Here is a 24,559-nt window from a genome sequence, read left to right as displayed (position 1 = left end):
GAGAGGAGATTACAGGTAACTCCTAAGAAAGTAGTTCTCGGTAAGTATGTTAGGAAAAATAAAAATTACTTAAAATTTTTGATTTTCATAGATTTATGACTAGAAATCATTAATTTGTGACGGGAAATTGTTGAGAATTTCAGGTTATGTAATATCATTAGAGAAGGTTTGATAAACATTATGAAAATTCATCACAATTTTAGTGAATCTTCCCCATTACTACAAATTTTAATACAATTTCTATTTTTCCTAGCTATACAAAATCGAGTCCTTTATATGGGTTACTGCTAATCATGATTTCTGTGACCGGCCAATAAAAATTTGGTTTGATTGTATCAAACTCCATTTCTGGATAACCATAGTGAATTTGCATGGAGCAAGAGGACTCGTATTTACAACACTCACCTGGCCAAAGATTTTCAGGGTTAAGGTGGGAACTTTGGTAAATGACTCAGGTTTGATTAGCAAGGAAAAACTCAAATTGTATTAAAATTTTTAGTGTATTCTTATGTAGTTACAAACTTCTGAGTCATTTATATGGGAGTCTTCCTTAGGAAGGAGGAAGTCTCCGTGAAGTTAAGAGGTATACCCTTCTCTGGAAGATGAAATTACTATAAGTAGTGGTAAGAGGTCAACGTGAATCATTAGTGGACAGTGTAACCGGCTCGTAAATTTTTTTTATTTTAAAACTAAAGAGTAAAGTCTCCTTGAAGTTTAGAGGTATACCCATCCTCTCTGATACAGTTACTATAAGCAATAGGAAGAGATCAAAGAGAATCACCAGAGAATAAAGTAGCTGGCATGTAAAGAGGCAAGGCTTAACGTTCAATTCCAATAAAGGGAATCTTCACCAGGGGTGAAGTGTTAGGAACATCAAGTGTTACATAATTAAAATGAAAATTTAGCATATCATCAAATACTAAGGAAAATTAGAGGCATTATTAATTGCATTAGGGTGATAACCAATGGCAGGCTTCAAGTCCAATCAAGGTTGCTATCTGCCTTACAGTGTCCCTTATAACAAGTAATGCTGAGAATAATTAGGCCTGAGGCCAAAATTGGCATATGTCCCATGAGAGGAGTTAGGTTATTTGTTGCACTGCAACCATAATGCCTACTGAGAGGGTGTCCAAAAATCTGTATGGGCCATCTTTAAGATAAGAAGGGAACAACAGTAAGGTGGATTTTTTCTTTCATCCACCAGCTTTAAGGACTTGTACTACCGAGTGGTTTTGCAGAACGCTGAGCTTGTGGAGAGCTCAAATGTATCGTGCTTGAGGGGGGTCCCTAGCGACGCTTCCCCCGAGGATGTATAGGCTTGCAGGATAGTTTCTCTTAATCAGAAAGAGAAAGTGTTTCTGAATACTTTCTTCCAGAGCTCATGAACAAAAAGGTAGTGATATATCCCAGATATTTGTTCTATTGAAAACTCGCACTGCTCTACGGGACAGAGTAACTAGTTATTCTTGTCATGAGGAACCTCTTTGAGAGACCAAGATCATGAAAGAGTTAAACCTGATATATTTTCCAACCAGAGTGTGGATTTGTTCACTAAACCAGAAACGGGTGAAAGAGGCAGGTCTACTGATACCATGTGATCTAGGGAGCTGATCCTTGGCGATGCTTTCCCTGATAGTGAGTTTTAATGTTAGGTCTTGACCAATAAGGTGATCATGTTCAGGATCCAAGGGCACCAAAAGAGGTGGATACATAGTATAATTGGGCAGAGGGGTTGAAGCACTCAGTTCATCAATGGACTTTTTGAGAGGCAAGATGATGAAAAAGTCCAAATCTAAATTGCCAGAATCTGATTCTCATTATCAAAATGAGAATAAGATAACCCAAGAAAATGTAGTATTTTATGAATTGCGTTTCTAGGGAAAAAGACCATATAAGTAGGCTTGTTTTCCTTGACTGGTAGTAAAGTCCCTTCCTCCCACCTAGTTACTCCTAGGAAATAGGTCTGCCCTCTAGAAACCTTGGTAATATGGGTGTTGATACAGTAGTTTTTCCAGGGAGGAGAGTTCTAGCTATCACAAACAAGGACCTGCTTCAAGATCCAGAATTAGATTTAAACTACCATGACTGATAAAGGATCTGTTTCTAAAAATTGTCAAACAGTCTTTATTCAAGTAGAGAGAACGTTGTTTCTCTTTGGTCTTTTACAATACAATTAGGTGACTTTAAAATATTATTTTACTTATTTGTACAGACTTGCCATTATTATTCTTTCATTGGTAAAAAGTTAGGAAAGGCGCCAGCCTCTTTTTGAGATACTGCCACTAGAGAGAGAGATTGGGTCCTTTGACCAGGTAGTATTACAATGGATTCCTCTTTTGTGATGGATCAATTTTTCCTTCTTCACATACACAGAATAGGTTAGTCTATTCTTTACACATTCTCTTCTTAACTCATACATCTGACAACACTAAGATAACCAAAAAGTTCTTACTACACTGTAATTGTTCAGTGGCTACTTTTCTCTGGGAAAAGGTAGAAGCTGCTCTTCTAGGAGAAGTACACTCCAAAATCAAACCATTGTTCTCTTGCTTCTGGAGAGTGTCATAGCCTCTGTACCATGGTGTTCAACTGTAATGGGTTACAGTTCTCATTTTTGCAGGCACATTCCGTTTCCTTATTTCCTTTCCTCACTGGGCTATTTTTCCCTGTTAGAGCCCTTGAGCTTATAGCATCCTGCTTTTCCAACTAGAGTTGTAGCTTACCTGGAAATAATAATTCTGTCTTTGTTTCATTTATGGGATTGAGAAGGTATTTATTTCTCTTCCGATTGAGGACAGTAAATGTTAACATTATTATTCAGTTGTAAATGCATATTAATCTGTGTTTGACCAGATTTTATGTAAACACCCAATGATGTTTATGCTTCTCATAATCTAAGGTAATTTGTCTGTGCAATAAATTCTTAGATAAATTAAGATATTGAAGGTGGCATTAAATGAGTATGTTATTCTTTTTTCCCTCAGGAAGTTCATGCATAGAAAATTGTGAAAACTTATTTTATGTAACCTGATTTTGTACCATATTTTGAATAAACAGAATGGGGAGAATATTAAGCTAATTCAATCTATAGGGGAAACAATAAAAAAAATTTTAAACTTAAACTTTTACTGGTAAATGTCTTTTAAACGGACATCTAGAGTAAGAAACAACATGGATATCAGGTGAGTATAGAAAGTAATAAGAAATGTTATTAAAATTGCATTTTTGTTTGATCATGGTCGAGTGGTTGTCTTCTTTTTTTTTTTTATTCTTTTTTTTTTAATAGCAATTGATTTGGTCAAGTAATAAAATGAATAATTCAATTTAAGAAATTAGATTGTCATGAAAACTTTAGCAAACTAGATTATAAAGACTGCTATTTATTTAATTAGTATTTTCATGATTTCCTTTGGTTTGTATTATGGTGATTAATCTTTACTCATTAAATTATCAGATTAATATATATACATATTTGAATTTTTTCAAAAGTTATTTATCTAGTTCATCCAATTATTTTTGTTTCAGTTCATGTAGCAACCTTAGTTGTTTGTTTGAAGAAGCTTCGACACTGTGAGATGACTAATCTTTACATGAAAAGACATCGCATTAACATGACAAGTGGTTTGAGAGTCCGACAAATTCTGAGAACTTGGGATATCAGAAGTAAGTTAAAAAGAAATAAACTTGGTTAGTTTTAGTGGCATTGACAGCATTTGTGATTCTCATGAAATGGTAAATTTGATTATGTAACACAAGTTTTGTATGCTTGGTGAAAATTCACAATGTTTTTATTTCAGGTTTTCTGCAGTCTGGAGGGAAGAAGGTCTTTCCTATTCCAACCTTGCGAAGTAAAAGGCTGCCCAAGATTGGACCTCTTGGAAGTAAGTCTGCAGCTGTGCAAGAGATGCTCTTGGGAGCCCGAATTGGTGTAGACGAGTCGTTTGTAGAGGAAACTCTTCCTCCTTCCTCCTCAATTCCCAGACCCAGAAGCAAACTATATCCTGTTAAAAAGCCAGCCTTTGATGAAAATCTGCTGCTACCATTAGAGACTGAAAAAATTACCCCAATACTTAATAGGAAAGATAAATATCTTCTTATGAAAAATGAAAGGTTAACTGTTGGTCAGAAAAAATTTGCATATTGGCTAGGGCTAGATTTAGCCAAAAGGGCTCGTAAGAACAGGCGCTTAGACCGTGTTGAGGGAAGTGATAGGAGGTTGGACTTGGGTTTCTTTGGTTTAAGAGAAAACCCTGATCTTTCGAGTTGGACTATGATTGAGAGTGTCAAGGGTGGTAAGAAGGGAACAACAGTAATATTCAATCCTCCAAGTGGGAACACTGCTGTCACTTCTTCAGGCTCAGATATTACTGCTAGACCAATGGTATTACCACAGGGATATCCACCAAGGGGATCTTCATCATCATCACCCCAGGCATGTTCATCTTCAACTACTTCAGAAGTCATTACTCTTTCAACTCAAGGTAAAGTGTTTGCAACATTGCCTTTCCCTCCTGTACAGACAAGTATAGCAACAACAAACACTGTACCAACATCTACCCTGCCTCGAGTTAGCGCTCAAGAACTTAATAAGCCACTTACAACCTCAGCTGCTTCTAGCAATGAAGATAATGTAGTGACTGGCCATAGCAATCGATCATCGCCACCTCCAAGACTGCACTTCATGGGTGGAAATGTTCCAGGATATGCAAGCACATTAAGAGATATGGCTTCCCATATTAGGGCTCAAAGATCTCCAATGCCACCACCTTTATCATTCATGGGCCCTTCTGCTATGGAATCCCAAAGCAGACAGTCTTCACATCCTGGTATTTCACAAGCTAATGCACGTCAGTGGCCCGGGAATGTGGACTATACTTATCACCAAGCTCCCCCTATGAGAAAGTATGGTGTTATAAATCATACAAGACAGGTGGTGCCAAAACAGCCCCACAATGTGTCTGTACATGGAATGTCTCATCAGCCTCACCATCAGTATGTAAATAATCCCCATCCTGCACATGGGACTCCTGTATTAGAGAGGCAGCTAAATCAGGGCCACAGCGTCCGTAGTCATGCCACTGACCAGCGGCCGTCTAGTTTACCGCACACTGTACAAGGTCACGTTTTGTTGGAGCAGCGCCCAAATAGTGAGCCGCGAAGTGTAGAGGTAAATATGTCAGAAAGAGTACCTACCTCTTCAGGACAGCCACACAGTACTGAAGGCCAACTATACAAAAATACAGTGCATTACTCTCATGGACAGTATTCAGGTATGGGTTTAAGACCTGGTTATAATTACGCACAGCATCCTGGTTCTGATCCCAAATCGGGAATGCGTCCTGCTCAAGGCCCTGGTGCACCAGGTCAGCAAATATACAGTCAACCACATCATGTGCAGAGTCACAACTATAACCATCAGCAACAATCAAATATGCCCCATAACGTACCTGGGCATAATAATTTACCAGGTCACATACTAACAAATCAACAAGTTTCTAGTCAAACTTATCCCAGAGCTTACATGTATCCAAATCAACAAATTCATAGTTTACAGTCTCATACAGTTGTAAATCAGCAACTTCGAAGTCATCCTCAGGAAAATCAGGTGTATATAATGTCAAGGCAACAATCTGTTAATCAAGCCCCCAATATGCAGGGATACAACTCTAGTCAAATGCATTTTAATGCCCAGGGTCAAGTTTCAAACCAACAGTTGTCCTCATCATCTTACAGCATTCAGAATCTCATGCTTCCAGTTCAGCAGCACTACCGTGGCCCTAGTATTCCTCAAGAATGCCCACCATCTATACAGGTACCTAGTAGTAGTAGTAATTTACAGACACTGCCCAATGATAATACTACTTGCTCCACCCCAAACAGTCAGAGGCAAACAGTAGATTCACAAGAAGCATGGAATAGGCCAATACAGTTTCCACATCCAATATCTAGTGATCAACTTCTGGAAAGGAATCAAGTTGATCAGGTAAACACACAAAGTTATTCATCAAATACTGGGGAAGCTAGTAAAAATGATAATTCCTCAACTGTGTTACACAAGCCTGAAAGTAGTGCTGATCAATATCATGTACAACAAAATACAGGTGAACCAATTTCGTACAGAGAGAGTAGGAGTGTTATAATACAAGCATCTCAAAGTGACTCCTCTCGTGCCATAGGAAAAGTCAAATTTTCTAATACTGGCTCTTTTGATGAAAGGCTAGGAAGAGTGTCTCAATCACCAGAAGATCTAGGTCCCCAGCATCAAAGGGAAAGAATAGTTCATGTATCTGGATCACAGACTCATAACCTTGCAAAGAATGTGCAGCAAAATGATTGGGAAAGTGGTGAAGTTCAAAGGGAATCTCATGATAGAAGGGAAGATGAATTACCTCAAACATTGTTAGATGCTGAGAGCAATCCAAATACTGTGGTAGTTAGCGAACATCATCCTAATGGGTCTTTTGTAGACAATCTGCATTCGGCAAATGTATCAAAGACGTATAAAGCAAGTACTCCTGAGAAAGAAAGCACTTTTACAACTGTGCAGGAGCCGCTACCGTGTGACTTAGATCAGATAAATGTTTCACGATTTGGATTAGAGGAAAATTTGAATATTTCATCCATTTTACAAGACACTGATAAGTGTAGTTACCAAAAAGATGGTTTGTTTGATAAACTAGAAAATAACCAAGAAGAAGTGTCCAAGGATAATCAGAATAACCCAATACCCAGCTTTCAAGGTAGTGGCAAGGAAATCTTGCAGGAGTCTAACACAATACAACCCTCATCATCAGGAGAGAGTGCTATGGAGGAGTCTCAATTTGCAATCCTCAAAGGTATGTACAGTATATTCAGTTTCCTTATTTAATTGTTGCAGTAGGGCATTAAGATATTAGTAAGTGTTAAGTAGTTTCAACAGAGTTTGGATTTTTACATTCAGTAATCCCTCTTCTATTGTTGGTGTTCCATTCCAAGTTGTCTCCCCCCCCCCCACAAAAACCTATAATTTTTTTTTTTTTTTTTAAACTTTTAATGATTTATAGACTTGCCTGCATTTTTTCGATAACACACAAAATAGTTATGACAAATCAGATTTGAGTTTTTAGAGAAGAGAGGATATTATTATAGTATTATTTTAATGAATCTTGCCTAATTTTATATGATTCAAGCTATGTTGAAAATCAACTGTACAGAGAAAAAATGGAAATACTTATTCATTAAACCCTCTCAGTGGCAGGTGGTGTTAGCTAGCGAAGTCTTTTGCTTCTGTCACTTTTGACTGCACGTGTTGTATGTCTGGTCAGCGTTAAATTTTTTTTTAGGCAGCCTTTGCTAGATCTTGGGTATTGCCTAATTGTTATTGTTTGTTCAATATTATGTCTTCAAGAACCAGTAATCTGTTGTATCAGTAGTTGCCAGTATAGAATTCCCAATGCTTCAGACCCAAATTCCAAGTGTGTCAGTGCATCTCTTGAGGTTTTTACAGTTGAAGATACAGGTGAAAAATATACTTTTCTTTCTTTTGAAGATATGTTGTCTTTTAATAAATGAAGAACTAGACATGCTGCCAAGAATTATGGAAAATATAGATTTTTTTTTTGAAGTAAAGATTTGGATGCTTCAATAAGGTAGCTTGAGCCTTCAGTTTCAGTAGTGAGTGAATCTGTTCCTGCTCCTCCTCATCCATATCTATTTCTTTTACTCAAATCTTCCCAAAAGTTCAGGATAAGCTTGGTGAAAATGTTGTGTAGTTTAGTTAGAAAGTTCAGAACTATGGATCAGAATGAGACCATTTCTGAATCCAACTACCGTTATCTACTTACATACTGTACATACAATTTCATATTTTCACTTCTTCAATGATGATTTAAAAGTGTTTTTAGACCCTTTTTTAGGCTAGTAGATAGTAATTTAAATCCATTCCTTTATAGTGCTTCTAATGTTTCACAGTCCCTCAGTAGAGAGGATGGGCAAGTGGTAATCTTTGTTATGAACAAGGAGGCAATTCCTTAACTGAGTCCTACACAAGTCAGCAAGTTTGAGATGCTATTAGTTCTGCCCCCTTCCCCCTCTGCAGCAATTTCTCTAATTAATCAAGGGGGCTTTACGTATGTCTCTGTTTCCCTCTTGTTCAGGTGAACGCTTTGCTGCCTCTCATTTCATCCCTTTCCTCGTGCAGCAGAAAGTACAAGTTGATGTGGATTTATTATCCAATTACAATGATAGCAGCTCACATACAGTGTACTGTAGGTCATTTGTATTTGGTAGCCTGTAGGAAAGAGCTAGGTTTGAGCTAGATTAGAGTCTTTTGTGCATTTCCCTACATAAGTTTAGCGTCAAGAAATTTTGATACCTTCAACAATAAACAAAACTTGAAAATTAAGGTTTGACTCCTAGAAGAATGGTACATATATATATCCAAATCACCAGGTATCTCTGGTTTAGGGTATGAATCTATTATATATGATTAATTCCAGTTGCTATAAATAAGTTTCAAGGGTTGTTCAGGTTACTGAGACTTATATGTCCACATGTATTGGTTAAAATACAGTACCATCCTCCAGTGTGTCTTGAAACCCAAATCCATGTTTAGAATAAGTAACTGGATGAATTCAGACGTCCAGTCTATGTATGCAGTTCAAACTCCAAGTATTTCTGCAGTTCAAACTCCAAGTATTTCTGCAGTTCAAACTCCAAGTATTTCTGCTTACCTAGACTGTTGATATTGTAAGGTCAAAATCATCTGTGCGTCAATCCTGTTTAATCGTTGTGTGAATTGCAAATTGAATCCGATTCTGTAGAGGTCTGTAAAAATTTTTCTATTAGCAACAATTACATTTAGTGTTACAGTACTGTTTAATGTTTCTATGTCTGTTCAGGCCACTCTACAAACAGACTACTTTCCTCCTCCTTTTCTGCCTTTATTATATCCCACCTAGTTGAAGAATAGTAACATACTGTATATTACACACCTTTGGCCCTTCCACCAATTCTTTTTCTCCATACTATAACTTCACATGTCCTTGTACATCTGCTATTCTCAGTTAATATGTCTAACGAGGACAAAATGGATTTTATTTTTCAGTAGCTGCAAGCTTTTGTTTGTAATATTAGCCCTGATTCTAAGCCAGCTCCCTTGAAGAATGGGCCAGCGGATAAGCAGTAAAACAATGATTCGTCTGACTCTCATTCCAATATTGAACAAACCACTACATGTGTTTTATTGCTTGAGACATATGAGATACCTTATTTCCAGAATCATTTAATTGGGCTGAGGTGGAAGATAAAAGATTATGCCTTCAATCGGATGAACTTCTTAGAAAGCTATTCCTCATAAGATTAGGAGTTTATGATTTTTATGGAACTAAAATTAACAACTTTCCTAGAGACAAGTAATTACATTACATTTTTGTTCTTATGCGAATACAAACCGTCGTCATATACTGTATATGGGTTAGTGCTGTTATTGTTTTGTTACGACCAAATTCAAGAAATATCATGGGCCTGGCAACATTGTATTATTGCATTAGATTCACACCAGCGTGCTTGGTGTGTCAAAGCTAGTGGTTTTATTACCACTAAGCACTTGGTCATTGAGACATGCAGACGTCTGTTACTGACCTCTTGCATACTTAGTGTGATTTTTCTTGTTGAGTGATAAGTGCTAATTAAATGGGCATGAGATCCTGCCCTGGCCTTGAAGGTCACCCTTGTGGTACTTTTTATGATTTTTGCAAGGATAGGTACAATGGTCGCAGAAAGAAAAAGGCCAAAGGAGATTGTTTCCCTTCTGCATCTTCCTCAAATGGAGCAAGAAGCAGAAACCTTTTTCTAGTCCTGAATTCCCTTGTCAGATCCTTTGTTATCAGTGTTCCCACAGATGCCGAGAACAAAGAATGGCAACCACTTATTTCAACTGGAATTTATTGATATATTAACTCTAATACTTCTCTGTGAAGTTGAAAACACCATTAGTGATCCACAGTGAAAAAGTATGAGAAATCTAGCCAGGCCTCTCTTTTCCAAAGAGCTCCTGCAACACGATTCTCAGCTTCTCGCCCAGCTATGTTTTGGCTATTACCACTCAACAAGCTCCCCAACATCGTTTGCTTCCTGACCCAGACCACGTTTACAATTATAAAAGACAACCAGAGTCCTTGTCTTCGTTTCGACGGAGAGGTCCTCTTTCAACCTGTAAGAGCTGAGGACATTGAGATGCGCATTAGAGGTGGCAGGTTCCCCAACTTACGCCTGTTGAGGGATACCTGCAATGTCATTGGACAAGTATCTCATTCCATTCATGAGCTGTCGCCCTCCTCTCACACTGAATCCGATGCTCCCATCATTGTGTTCCATGGGATACCAGAAAGACCTTCCCTTAGAGAAGGAAGTGACCCAATTGCTGGAGAAGAATGCAAGCTCTTCCTGGTGGAGAAACGGACAGGAGGTTGGAGGCCTATCAGAGACCTTTCCTGCTCAAACCAGTTTTTCTTTCAAATCCAGTTAAAGATTGAAACTCCCAGTACAGTAATTCTGGTAGAAAGAACGACTTCCTGTTGACCACAGACCTACAAGATGCATACTTACAGATTCCAGTCCACCAGGGTTCAAGGAAGTATCTGCGCTTCCTATTCTGAGGAAGGATTTATCAGTTCAAAGTGGTACTTTAGCATGTTTATAGCCCCACAGGTCTTTACCATTTTTGTTCACACTAGTTTCCTGCATGGGCACATGCCATGGGAATCAAGACTCCTGTGTTAACTAGACTACTGGCTGTTATTGGTAGAATGAAGCTCTCAGCTTATCCACCATAGAGAGGAGCTCTGAGTTTTGCTGTGATCTGGGGATAAGGTTAAACAATAAGACCCTCCATCTGATCCATAGTTCTTGGGCAAGGACATACGTTCATTCCAAGCCGGAGTTTATCCATCTACAGACAGTGTCCAGTGACTGAGACAGATCACAGCTCACTTCCTTGAGAAAAACTTCTTTCAAGCCTATCTTTGGCTGAAATTTTTCAGACTGCTCACAACTTAGAGAAGTTAGTACCCTTCAGGAGAATGCATCTCTGCTAAGTTTTGTGGACCTTGAAAAGTCAGTGGTGTCAGGTATTAGACTTGACATCAATCCTGAAAATACCTCGATGTAAAGTCAGACCTCTCCTGGTGGATCACGTCTTGACAAATTTTGTGAAAACATCATCTTAAAAGAGATTTTTGTGTAAAATTCATCCACAAAAAAATTGGTAATTGTGAAGAGAATTATTTTCAGGAAAATGTGAAAAATTAGGTCATCATAGTACTGATATATGAATATTCATCTTAAATTATCATTGTCAAAATTTCTTAGCAACTGCAAACGCTGTTGATTATGAAAAGTACAGGTGTATGGAAAAGGCAAACCACCTTCACTACGCAACACTTGAAAGATTAATTGCACATATCTTTGGACACCCTCTCCTTAGCCCTATGGTAGGCAGTTGATATAAAGACCTATGCCCCTGCAGGACAGCTAGCATTTTATTGTCATATCAGTTACTTTAATGTAATTATGGTATGAGAGTAGAATGAATTTTCTCCTCTTTCTTCTCTTTGGAGCCTCCCTTTCTTGGGAGTACTGTACCTAAATTTAAATGTAGGTAAGCACTTCACTGTGGGCATGTATATTGTCTTAACTAATAAATTTTGGAATGTTCTTCCAAAAGTCCAGAGTTGTCAGGTTGTGACTCTTGTCACTTATCACTATCTTTATTTCATATGAGGCTTTACGTCATGCTCTTTGCCTCTCATGAGAGCAGAGCATGAAACAATACTTTTGATCAAGGGTCAGACAGACGCCCTAAATTTGTCCCTTAGCACTTCCTTCCTCCCAAGGAAGACACCCATATAAATGACAAGGCTTTGTGTTTGCGTAGGAACCAACTACAATGTAATTTTCAACGCTATACAAACCTGAGTCATTTATTTATATTTCCTGCCTCATCCACCCCACAAGTCCTGACCAAGAACAAGTGATGACAAGATGAAGTCAAGGAAAATGCCAGTGACTAGAACTGCCGGTATTTAGGATATGTGGTAACATCCCTGACTGGTGATCACCAGACTGGGGTTCGAGTCTCGGTCAAACTCGTTAATACCCTTGGTCATTGCGACCTCACCATCCTTGTGAGCTAAGGATGGGATTTTTATGGGAGGCTATAGGTCTATCTGCTAAGTCCTCTGCAGCCTTTGCCTGGCCCTCCTTGGTCGTAACGTGGTTGGAGGGGGGGCCCTTGAGTGCTGATCATACGTATATTTGGTCAGTCTCTAGGGCATGGTCATGCTTGATAGCCCAGTGTCACTGTCCCTTGCCTCTGCCATTCATGAGTGGTTTAAAAAAAAAAAAAATCTATCTATTAAAGGGTATAGGTACATGCTCGGTAAGGAATATTGCTCCATTCTTTCCCTGATTGCGTGCTTTTTAGTCATCTAATTTGATAGTAGGTTAGCCTGGGCACCAGCCACCCATTGAGATATTACTGCTAGAGAGTTACGGGGTTCTTTGACTGGCCAGACAGTACTACATTGGATCCTTCTCTCTGGTTACGGTTCACTTTCCCTTTGCCTACACATACACCGAATAGTCTGGCATATTCTTTACAGATTCTCCTCTGTCCTCATACACCTGACAACACTGAGATTACCAAACAATTCTTCTTAACCCAAGAGGTTAACTACTGCACTGTAATAGTTCAGTAGTTACTTTAATCTTGGTAAGGGTAGAAGAGACTCTTTAGCTATGGTAAGCAGCTCTTTTAGGAAAAGGACACTCCAAAATCAAACCATTGTTCTCTTAGTCTTGGGTAGTGCCATAGCCTCTGTACCATGGTCTTCCACTGTCTTGTGGTAGAGTTCTTGCTTGAAGGTACACTCGGGCACACTATTCTTTATTTCTCTTCCTCTTGTTTTGTTGAGTTTTTATAGTTTATATAGAAAATATTTATGTTAATGTCACTGTTCTTAGAATATTTTATTTTTCCTTGTTTCCTTTCCTCACTTGGCTATTTTCCCTGTTGGGGCCCCTGTGCTTATAGCATCCTTCTTTTCCAACTATTGTTATAGCTTAGCAAGTATTAATAATAATAATAAAAATAATAATAATATTGTACTCAAACATCTAGGATTTGATTTATTTTTTTGAAACATTAATATTGATTTTTTTAGGTCTTTTAATATTGAAAAACCTCTGGTAGTCTTAGAGATTTGTCGTTTGAATCTAGAAGTAGTACTGTATTACAATATGTAAAAGGTTTGCGGTTCGAACCTTTGGAAGATATTTTGGTTATGGAAATCACAGCTAATACTTTCTTGTTGAGGTTAGAGTTAGCTCAGTATATTAGTGAACTACAAGCTTTTTCTTATAATGTAGGTTTTGGAGAAACTAAGATCTAATCTCTTTATCCTATATTAGAGCTAAGTATGATTTTATAATGAAAGGTTTGTCTCAGTTCTTTCATATTCCCTTTACATCATAGAATATATTTCTTTGTCCTGGGAGGGTTTTCAACTGTTAATTGGACTAAACTGCTGACATTAAGGTTATTATTTCTAATTTCTTTTTGAGCTTAGGTTTTCAAATCATCCTCTATTAAAACAGGCTGCAGTATTATGTCCTTTTTTATTAAAAGCCTAGTCACAGAGGCTCAAAAGAAATTGGATCAAAGTCAGATGAAGACTTGAAGGTTAGGGTTCATGATATTAAAACTGCAAGTACCTCCTGATTTTTGTAGGAACCTTTCTTTGGAGAGTGCCATAGCAACAGCTCAGTATTTGCCAAGAATTATTATCTTATCAAAAAGATGGGCTTTAAGTTCTTAAGTAGCTTTGGGTGATGTAGCCTAGTAGAATTTTCTGTGTTGATTGTGTAAAGTTAATCCCTTTTTATTTGTTTATCTGCTGAATACACTATTGAGTAATGTTCTTGGCATAAAAAGAGATTTGGATTGTTAGGTTCTAGAATGAAGCTAGAACAACGTTGATTTGAAATGAAAACAACTATTTTTTTTTATTATTATTATTATTATCATTATTATTAATAGGGTACTAGAGAAGTTGAAGATTCTAGATAATTGTTATATAATAGGACATTAGATTTTGAATTTTTTTCCTTCACTGGCTCACTACCATCAGTCTTGGAATGAGCAGCATATGATGTTCATATACATTCCCATTTACTCTTTTCTGACTAGTGATATAAAAAAGATTAGGAGCTTAGTTTCCACTTCGAGACTGGAAGGGAAAGTATCAACTTTGTAGCTAAGCCGAGGTTAATGCAATTCACTGCTTGATTATCTCAGAACTAGAGGCTGATGGGTATTGAAAGTAAAGGAAATGAGAAACGTTTAGCTTTGGGGTAAACGTCGATATAATTCAAGCTTTGAGGGAGAAGCATTATCATCAAGTGAGTATAGAAATTAATTTCATTTAAAAAAATTTTTTTTTATACATATACCTTCTATTCATATGAAGAGTTCTTTTCTCCTAGTACCTCGAGTCTTTCTGCCTTTCACTTAGTTTTCATGAAACTGAAGTATTCAACTACCCATGAGTGGGGAAACTACCTTGACTCCATCTAGCAGGTATAAGACAAGTGGAATTGGGATCTGCATTGCTGAAATATATCACTTTCAAATTTATGCATTGATTAATATTGTTACTTCTTACAGAAAACTTACATGAGCACATGGCCAAAATTGAACCGCTGCTGCGTAGGCTGTTAGAAGTTGGATTGTCGTCTTCATATGACAGTGTAAAGGAAACTACCATACAGCTGATGGAAATGGAAGGTTATGGCTACAAGCATAATCTGGAAGCTGATCTACAAAAGTGGTATGATGAGTTTAGTGTTTCATTTGGACATCAGTTCCACGGCAAAGTGAAAAAAACACAATTGTCTTCTCCTGCAGAAAATGAGGTAGCATTATGGATTAACAAGGTTAAAGGTGAAATGTTACCTTTTTGTAGTGCCCATGATAGTAGAATTTTTTATATGCAAGAGCTCAACTTCTTCCTTGACAGACAGACTAGGCAGATCAAATTTCATAAAATGTTTACCAGTAGTAAGATTTGCTCAAATGAAAAAGATACTGTGTCTGTCTTGTTTACTTTTAATGCTGAAGGGCTTATTGGCCCTGGAATTATTATATTTCCACGAATGGTAATCCCCGAGAAACTTTTTGCTTCCGTCAAAAAGACAGAAGGTGGAAGTGATTGGGTAATAGGTTCATCAGCAAATGGTTGGTTGTATAGTGATTGTATATCAGAGTTTGTTGGTGATGTTTTTATACCATGGCTTGAAGCCCGCGAGGTACAACAACCTGTAGCCCTCTTTACAAGCGAGTATATTTCTAGTGTCCCGTTAACAGAAATTTGTCAAAACTTCGTGCCTCAAGGTCTTCATCTTCTCTTAGTGCCCAGAGCCATGTCATCTGTTATTAGTCCTGCTGAGAAGATTGTGGTCCATCATTTCATTAGTCAATGGGGAAAAATTGTGAGGGAATGGAGTATAGCCAATGAACTAAAGTTACTCCATGAAGAGAATTTTGCTTCATTTATCATTAGTACCATAAGAAATAGAATTTTTAATGGAAATGTTAAGAAAACATTTTGTGACTTAGGCATGTGGCCATTTGATGGAAGACTTGTCTTTGAACAGTTTCAGTACAGTAAGTTATAACTCAATTTGTATAATAGAATTGTATATATATAAATATGCAAATTTTTGTATATACGTAAATACAGTATTCTGGAAGAAACTACATTAGGGTTTATTTCATTGGTGATGTTTACTTCAATCAACTATATATTCCGTAATAGGAAATGTATCTAGTTTCAAAGACTTCTTTTCCATTGCCATATGTCTGTACAGTGTATTTATATTTGTTAATAAGTGTCTGGAAATTATTTTAGTTTGAAGAAGTTATATTTTGTTGAGATGAAATAGTGGACTTTACCATTGTGATTTGACGTTCCAAAGAATATAGTTTTCTTTATTGATACTCTTTATATTCTAAATTATTTCCTGCTTTGTATCGGCTAAAGCATATTGATGTAATGTCAGAATATGACAAATCTTTCCTTTAAAGTTTTATGTTGAAAGGGCCAATTTATGCTTAGGGAACATATTTACCATACATTTCGTTAGAATCTTAACCAAAAATACGTATCTCAAAGTTTGTTCTGCAAGCCAGGGAAACGGAATACTCCTTACTAGCCTTCTGTTTTGTAAACCCATTTCTTGGAGAGTAGAATGAAAACTTTACAAATGACAGTAAATTTGCGGCAGCTTTTCTTTATGTATTCTTCTTACAGCAGTAATCAGTGCAACCCCAGTCTCTTGAGAGTGAATTAAATGCTTGTATCTTGTGAAATGAGATTATGGCAATATAGACAGTACAGTATGTCTTGATTACTTGGATTATGAAAAAAGGCTGCGTTTGGTGGTATAAGTAAAATTGAATACAGTACTGTAATATAAGAATAATAGCATTAATTTTTCTATGAATGCTGTGGACTTTATATTTATTTTATATTATATGTGGATCAGTTCTTTCCAAAATATCTCAATGACAGTACAAACAAATGCTGCTGATGAAATTATGGGTGGGTAAGAACTTAGAAACTGGATGCTAATGGGTCTTGAATATACCATACTGTATTTCCTAATGGTATGTTTTAGCCACATGTCTATGACTCGTGCGACTAAACAAATGGCCAAGAAGGTTAATAGATATTTCATCAAAGTGTATTTTACTCTGAACTGATATTTATCAGAACAGAAATTTTTCTTTGAAAACTATTTATCGGCTTTCGTGTAAACAGAAGATTCACCAGGGTACTTTTTGCTTTTCAAAAATATTTGGTAAGGGTTATATATTTATCAGTTTTGACAAATCTTGTGAAAACATCATCCTGAGAGATTTTTTTTTATAATTCATCCACGAAAAATTGGTATTCATGGAGAGTTTTCTTTCAATTTTATCTTGAGGAAAACATGAAAAATTAGATCACAGTTCTGGATAATTGAACATCCAGCTTACAGTATCATTGTCAAAATTTCTGCTACTACAACTGCTGTTGGTATAATATATTGATTATGAAAAGGTAAACAGTAATGTGATGATGGTTAGCCTCTTATGTTTTTTGAAATACTATCATGTGCAAGGAAATCTTATATGATGCTGTTTTCCCTTTTCATATTTTTTTTTTCTCAAAATTGGAAGTAGGATTGTAACAACAGAACTAGACATGTGGCTGCTCTTCGGTTTGTATTTACTTTGTTTCAGTTTGTATCTACTTACTGTATGTATATGTGTATTGTATTTAATCTTTTTTTCAGGCTCTGAAACAATTAAAGGCAAAAACCTTTAAAGAAATAGTCCTTTATAAAAGAAGTTTTATATACAAAGATGAAGGAGATTTGAGTTTCATGTTGAGGTTATAACAATTGAAGTCTGACCCAATTGTTTAAATGGGAAAAGACATGTTGTATCTCAAATTTAAATTTATTTTTCCATTTATTGAAGATAATTTAAGATTTGATAAAAAGAGCAATAATCCATAAAGTATTTATAAAAGTCTAATGTTTTTTCTCAGTTCTTTTGTAAACCATTTATAGTTAGTTTAGTTTTAACTGAGAATTCTTATCAGATTGGTTTTCCTTTGAAAACAATTATTCAAGTAACGTAACAGAAAAATTCCTGCCCAGTTATTTAATATTGTATTAGGCAAAGGATTTCATCTCTAATGCTTACCTCTTCCATTATTTTTGATATCACAAGTTCTGTCATTTTATAGTTTTAAGAGGTATTGCTTGTCCTCACTAGAAGAAAAGGCTTGTCTATAACTCGTAAAAAATTTTGCCACATTCAAATATTGAAAGCTTCTATTTTTTAGTGTGAATAGATGAGTAGATCTGTTAATATCATTTTAGTTTATTTTTTTATTTATTCAATTATATAGGTAATGTGAAGAAAGAATATTTTTTTTAATTTCTGTGTACTCCCTAATCATTTAGAATTTTCAAATAGAGTATGAAGTTATCGATATTAGAATATAGGAAAGCAAAATTGTAAAAATACTTTTGAAAGTGGAAAAAAACTGAAAAGTTTGTGTTAAGAATTTTATATATTTCAAGATATTCATTGCAAGTTTAATCACAGCAGCAGTGTCAGTTTGTGCATTAAAAAGAGTGAAAATGATAGAAATCATAAAGGTGGGATCAGTTGTGGAAACAAGTATGTGTACAGTATTGGTAAAAAACTGCATAGAATAGCCCTTCTGTCATCATGCCTACCCACTGACATTTGATGCTTTGAGGTTCGAGAGGGGAGTTTTCTATAAACATAACAAATCATCCAATTGACTTTTAAAAGAGTTAATCGATATTGTTCTTTTATTGCTTGCTCTGACTTTTATATCCTCAGTACAATATTATGTCTTTAAGGTCAATTTTTTGTTAAATTTTTTCTTCAGTAAAGGAAAATGACCAAAATGTAAGGTCAACATAACTATTGAACATTAGCCAAAAAATTTATATGCGTAAAATATCATTGCAGGACAAAATCTGAATTGTTTGTTTAACATCGAAGTCTCATAGGAATCTCAAAGAGTTTATTTTTCTAATAATGTACTAAGTTATGGAATTCACCATTTTCTATAGTTTGAGGTTGGCTAACACACTGTGCCCAATTTCTTAACTAGTATTTGGTTACTTTTGGGTAACTTAAATTTTGTGTAGAAAATGTGGTATGAGGTGCATTTTACACTTCAGATGAACTTATTTCATGTCATGCTTGATTTTGCAAATAACAACAAAAGAAAGTGAAGCTTTAATTTATGTTAACACTATAAAAATCAACGATTTTAGACTGGTATTTATGGTAGTTGAAAGGCAACCACAATTTACATGAAATACCTTGCATTTTTAGGATTGTTTTATCTGATGAAATATGCAAATACAGTCAGACGACCTTAACTGTGGTTATGAGGTTCCCATCTTTTGGCCGAAGACTCAAACCTACTCTCAGGTCTGTTAATGCTGTTCTAAAATGACCTTTGCCTGTCAGTCGGTTAATGTGATTTAAAGTATTTGACTTCTATTGTATATAAAATCTGCAATATTGTAAAGATGTTTTTAGCTCATCATTAATAGCAATCAATACCATACTAGCCTAGGTTAATTGCTATTGGTATAGTAAATCAGTATGAACATTTTGCTCTTTGTTCCTGTACTTCTAAAGTTTCAATACATTTATTCCTTTCTTGTGTTGATAAGCCATACACTGTTGAAGTTATTTGACATTAGTATTCAACTAAATAGTGTAGCATGTGCACCAAGATTAATGTACTGTATATACAGAGATAGAAACTCTCTCTCTCTCTCTCTCTCTCTCTCTCTCTCTCCTCTCTCTCTCTCTCTCTCTCTCTCTCTCTCTCTCTCTCTCTCTCTCTCTCTCTCTCTCTCTCTCTCTCTCTCTCAATGGTAAAGGGAACATATGGGCATTTTCCTGTGAGTGGAGGATCTCTCTCTCTCTCTCTCTCTCTCTCTCTCTCTCTCTCTCTCTCTCTCTCTCGCTCTCTCTCTCTCTCGCTCTCTCTCTCTCTCTCTCGATGGTAAAGGGAACATATGGGCATTTTCCTGTAAATGGAGGATGCCTCTTAAGGAGCCAATTAGGTACCTTGTGGTTAGCCAACTATTGAGGGTTGCAGCCAGGATATACATGAATGACCAAAAACCCAGAGGTCCTCTATGAGGTAAACCTCATCCTATTGGGGTGAAACCCTTCAAAAGATATTTTTTCTAGTATATTGATTAAATAATGAAAACTATATTCTAAACAGCAGCTTTAGATATCTAACAAGTATTTTATGGGCATTCAGTTGTTACCAAAGTTGATTTTTTTTATTCAGTTTCAGTGTTACCATTTGGAAATTGAAATTGTTGATAATGATGAGGAATGTATTGGGTAAGTATAAACCATGCTTGCCAGTAAAACTAGTAAGGTATCATTTGTACTACTCTTATTCTTTTCATTTATGTATTATTAATGATGTTAGAATTTTTAGATATTTTACTTACTGTAGTCAGCACGATTTTTAAATTAGGTTGTTTGCTTACAGGGTTAGGTAGTTACGTGTTCCTTAATTTCTGCACAAATTCGGAAACTTATCCAAATCTTTGTGTATCTTATATCCGTCATTATGCTTCCTTACGTTCTTCAATTCTTTCGTTTCCAAATTCCTCATCACCAAGCCATCTCCATCTGAAATCTCAATTTACTTTATAGCATTTGCACAAACCAACTTGCAGCAACTACTCATTTGCAATAGGATTTCACTGATACAGTTTTTTTTTTTTTAGTCATGTGTTTAGCATTATTTATATATATTGTTTAGTATCGATCATTTGTAATGCTGTGCTGTATATTTCAAGCCAAAAAATCCTCCATTACTATGACAGTTTGTATCGATCATTAATTTTCAAAATGAAGATTGGAATCTTATGTCCATTAGAAGTCATCTTGTCATCAATATTTTATTGAGAACATGCATATCTTCAAGTAAAGTACAGTTTTACACAAAAAAAATGAATTATTTTAATCAAATTTATTATTTTTTGTGATCACAAATCCTGGTTTTCTATCAGTGTAAACCTTGAAGCTAAAATTTTCATGATTTCTTTCTTTAAAAATAGGCTTTGGCCTCAAGCACAATATTGAGAAAATCAAGCAATAATCTTGTCTTGAGTACGCTACAGTCTTCTTGTTTCTTTTATGATATAATTTTTGGATTTGTTAGTAATTCTGGTGTTGAAGAATTATTCCTTGGATATTATGACCTTATTCTCATTGAAGATAAATTAATGTTTGGTTCAGGGGAATATCCAGAGAAAACTAGGCCAAATGACTGCGTTGCTTTTGCTTCATTTAATAAGCCTGGAAAGTCTGGAGAGTTTGAACACTGGCAGTGATTCTAGCCTAACTTCCCCTTTTTGGAACCGTAGGCTAACTCAAAAGTTTTTTCAAGTTACTGTACTTTAGGTCCTTCAATGACGAAACCCTCGCTGTTCCCTTAATATGGCTTGTTCTTAGGACCATTGGATTTCAAGCTAAAAGCCGGACCCGTCTCCTAATATTTTCAATAAAATTGATTTTTAGCGGATTCTCATAATTAGGACGTTTTCAAACCACCCACGTTTCTTTGCACTGAGCCTTTACACCATTTCCCTCTGTACACATTATTATTTCTCTGGCTGGCTGTCTCACTGTTCCAGCATCCTTCATCATGAAAGCAACAATCATCAACTTGTGTGTATGTTGCTTAAGGATTTATTACGTGCTGTGTACAGCATAGTATGTATCCATATACAGTATACATTCTGTTCAACAGTAAACACTACGACTGCACCTTAAGGATTACATCTTGAGTCACAAAATATAAAATGTAGAATATTTTAAGAGCAGCAACAATATCCAAATAGATTCTTCTTATATAAATTATGAAGAGACTTTTCAGCGTGTTCAACATAGAAACATTCACTGTAAGTTTGAACTTTTGAAGTTCCGACGATTTAACTATCTGATAATTCCATAATTTGGTTGGTCATAGCTGGAATAAAACTTTGAGATGTGAGTGCAAAGGATGATCAGAGTTATGAAAACCTGAGCCAATGAAGTTTTTTTGCCAATATATATTCAATCAAAAGCTACTAAATACCTGTGCTAGTAACATTTTAATTATTTATGAGTGGATGCTAATGTTAACAATGAGAACAGAGTGACTAGTCACCAAAGAGTTGAGGTTGGAGACCGGTTCTAGAAGTCTCAGTCCTAAACAGGTTTACAGTTCTTATTAGCTTTTCAAAGGAAATGTCCTCGACAGTCCTGAGGGAAATAGGGAAAATTATTAGAGTTTTTGATAGGCTTCACAGTACAATACGTTCCCAGGCAATAAAGGAAACTAAATGGACATTGGTTGAGCATAAAAATAATCAAGGTTCTAAAATTTTAACAATACCACTTTGGATTCTGTTACACTTCTGTTTTGTAGTAATATAATGTTTATTAATAAAGAAAATTTTAATAGACTAGTTATGATGCAAAAAAATTGGGAAAAAATTATATATGGATATATTTACGATAGTGAATGCAGTATATTGCTTAGATTGATATAAACAGTATTGTCTGTTCCTAAGCATATAGAAACCTTTTGCCATTTAGAATAGGGATTGTTTTCATAAGAGCTGGAATGGCTTTTAAATTCGTTAAAAGAGGTAGTTAACTACAGGTGGTGAGCGCAGTCAAGAAGCCCTGCCCCTCTGCCTGCCGGAAGTGCTTCTCTTTGTTTTCTGCCGCAATGAGTACAGATGTACAGTTGGGCCCTTATCAAACTTTTTCATCTTTAATTTTCCTACAGGCTACAGAAGTGAATGCATGCTGTTAATTGTGGTTAATGTGAAAAAAGATTCATACTTGCAAGGGAAAGGGTAGACATTGCAACCAGTTTAATGTTTAACTAGCTGTAGATCTACATTATTTCTCTGGGTCTTATATGGGGAATGATTGTTTACAGTCATCCCCGTTTGCAAATGTGTAGGTCGTGGCGTCCTATGCAGTGGCAGTCTTGAATGGTAGTAAGATAGGTAAATCTTTTCTGGGGGTCTGTCTTGGAAAAGCCCAAGAAGGCACTGATGGAATCTTTTGTCTCTTCCATCCCCTCAGTCTGCTACCATTGCTCCTGTGCATGCGACCTAACTCGATCTTCAGGGATTATGCATCGGGTGCAAGGAGCCCTCAGAGTTACATTGTTGTGTTTTTCGTGTTCTGGTGGGATGTTAAATTCCCGCAATCTTCTCTGCAGCACATTGGATGTGCAGTTCGGGGATTTCCTCTTCCTCCTTCACCAAGATAAGCGCCTCTCAGGCATAGCTGTCAAAGTCTGCTGCTCAGCATTTATTAGTCTTTCAACTGAAGGTTTATAAACCTCTCATCCTTTTGAGAGTTTTCTATTCTCATGAGGAGTTGCGAGCAGTCTTCCCCACCCAAGGACCTCATGCCCCGGAGTCGGGCATGACCCTCGTTCTCAAGGCTCTTACATGTACCTTGTATTATCATTTAGAAGAGGCTGTCAGACCGAGATCTGATTCAAGACTGTCTTTTGGGTAGCCTTGCCATTGGCAAAGAGAGTAGGTTGGTGGCACGGTCTCTTACTTAGTCACTAGCTGAGAAGTGGAAGGAGGTCTCCTTTAGTTTTGTACCTGGCTTTATGGCAAAAACTCGAAACCCGTTGGTGCACAACCATTAATTGGAGACTCCTTCACCCCTCTCTACGCAGAGCATTGGGTAGTGAGCAGGAGAAGATGCTTTTGTTTCGTGTAATGGCTCTGCAGTGCTATCCAAAGAGGATTTGATACCTCACGGCTGAGTGTCAGCAACTCTTAGTTAGCACTGGTAGGACCAAGAAAGAGGTGTCAAGGAATACTATCGCTTTCTGGCTTCATGATTCAATCTGTACAGCGTACACCTCAACAGCCAAGAGGGTGGTGGTACCAGCTAGGACCAGAGCTCACAAAGTCAGGGGGTATAAACCCCACCCTAGCCTTCAACAGGAACCTTTTAGTCAGGCCAGGTGTTGAAGGTTGGTGTTTGGAAATCCCAAATCAAATAAACTGCATTTTAGTTACTGGGGTACAGTACACCCACAAGTCCCTTGATATCTTTGTGCTTGGTCTAGTAGTGGCACCTTGATTAGGTGTGGAGACAGCTCAGCTCTCACATGGGACTAGAAGCATCTTGTCTGGTGAGGTATAGATGTAAGTCTGGAATGAAAGGTAGAATGACTTGCTCTTCATTTTTCTGTCCCCTTGGTGCAAAGTGGTCGAAAACGTTGCACGCTGGATCTGGCTTGATGTAAGTAAGATACACCTCTGAGCTCCATTCTTTGATATAAAGAAGTATTTTCCTTGTCCTATTTAATGAGGAGGGGGATGGTTGAGTTTATATCAACTGCAGCCCATGGGTTCATTGTGCTAGGTATATTATTCCAGATTGTTATCCCCCTTGAGGAAGAGGCTTCCTCAGTTGTCCACTTACTAATCAACTTGGACAGACCAGGTCCAATCAGTTTACTCATCCAAGGTACCAGCCACCTGTTGAGATACAGTACAGTACTGCTGCTAGAGTTATTGGGTCCTTTGGACTGGCCAGGTAGTAGTACTACTTATACATTGGATTCCCCTCTGCTTACGGCACATTTTTCCTTTGCCTACATGCACACTGAACAGTTACCTATTCTTTCCACATTCTCCTCTGTCCTCATACACCTGACAACACTGAGATTACCAAACAATGCTTCTTCTCTCAAAGGGTTAACTACTGCACTTGAGTTGTTCAGTGGCTACTTTCTTCTTGGTAAGGGTAGTAGAGACACAAGCTATGGTAAGCAGCTCTTGTAGGAAAGGACACTCTAAAATGAAACCATTGTCATCTAGTCTCGGGAAATGCCATAGCCTCTGTACCATG

General features: G+C 36.7%; 1 protein-coding gene across 2 annotated transcripts in view; it reads left to right on the top strand.

Moving 5' to 3' along the window:
* Nucleotides 1-19,436, top strand: part of LOC137631028 (uncharacterized) — a 104,455-nt gene extending 85,019 nt beyond the window's left edge. For both annotated transcript variants that reach the window (XM_068362590.1, XM_068362589.1), the window contains exons 7-9: nucleotides 3,526-3,663; nucleotides 3,798-6,836; nucleotides 14,705-19,436. In XM_068362590.1, coding sequence (XP_068218691.1) covers nucleotides 3,526-3,663; nucleotides 3,798-6,836; nucleotides 14,705-15,714 — 4,187 coding nt within the window. In that variant the 3' untranslated portion in view covers nucleotides 15,715-19,436. The remainder of the gene's footprint in view (nucleotides 1-3,525; nucleotides 3,664-3,797; nucleotides 6,837-14,704) is intronic.
* The last annotated feature ends 5,123 nt before the right edge of the window (nucleotides 19,437-24,559 follow it).

The sequence above is a fragment of the Palaemon carinicauda genome, chromosome 39 (genome assembly GCF_036898095.1).
Source record: "Palaemon carinicauda isolate YSFRI2023 chromosome 39, ASM3689809v2, whole genome shotgun sequence".
In the NCBI taxonomy this organism is placed as follows: Eukaryota; Metazoa; Arthropoda; class Malacostraca; order Decapoda; family Palaemonidae; genus Palaemon; species Palaemon carinicauda.
Note: the sequence above shows the minus strand (reverse complement) of the source record. Positions and strands in the feature narration are given on the sequence as shown.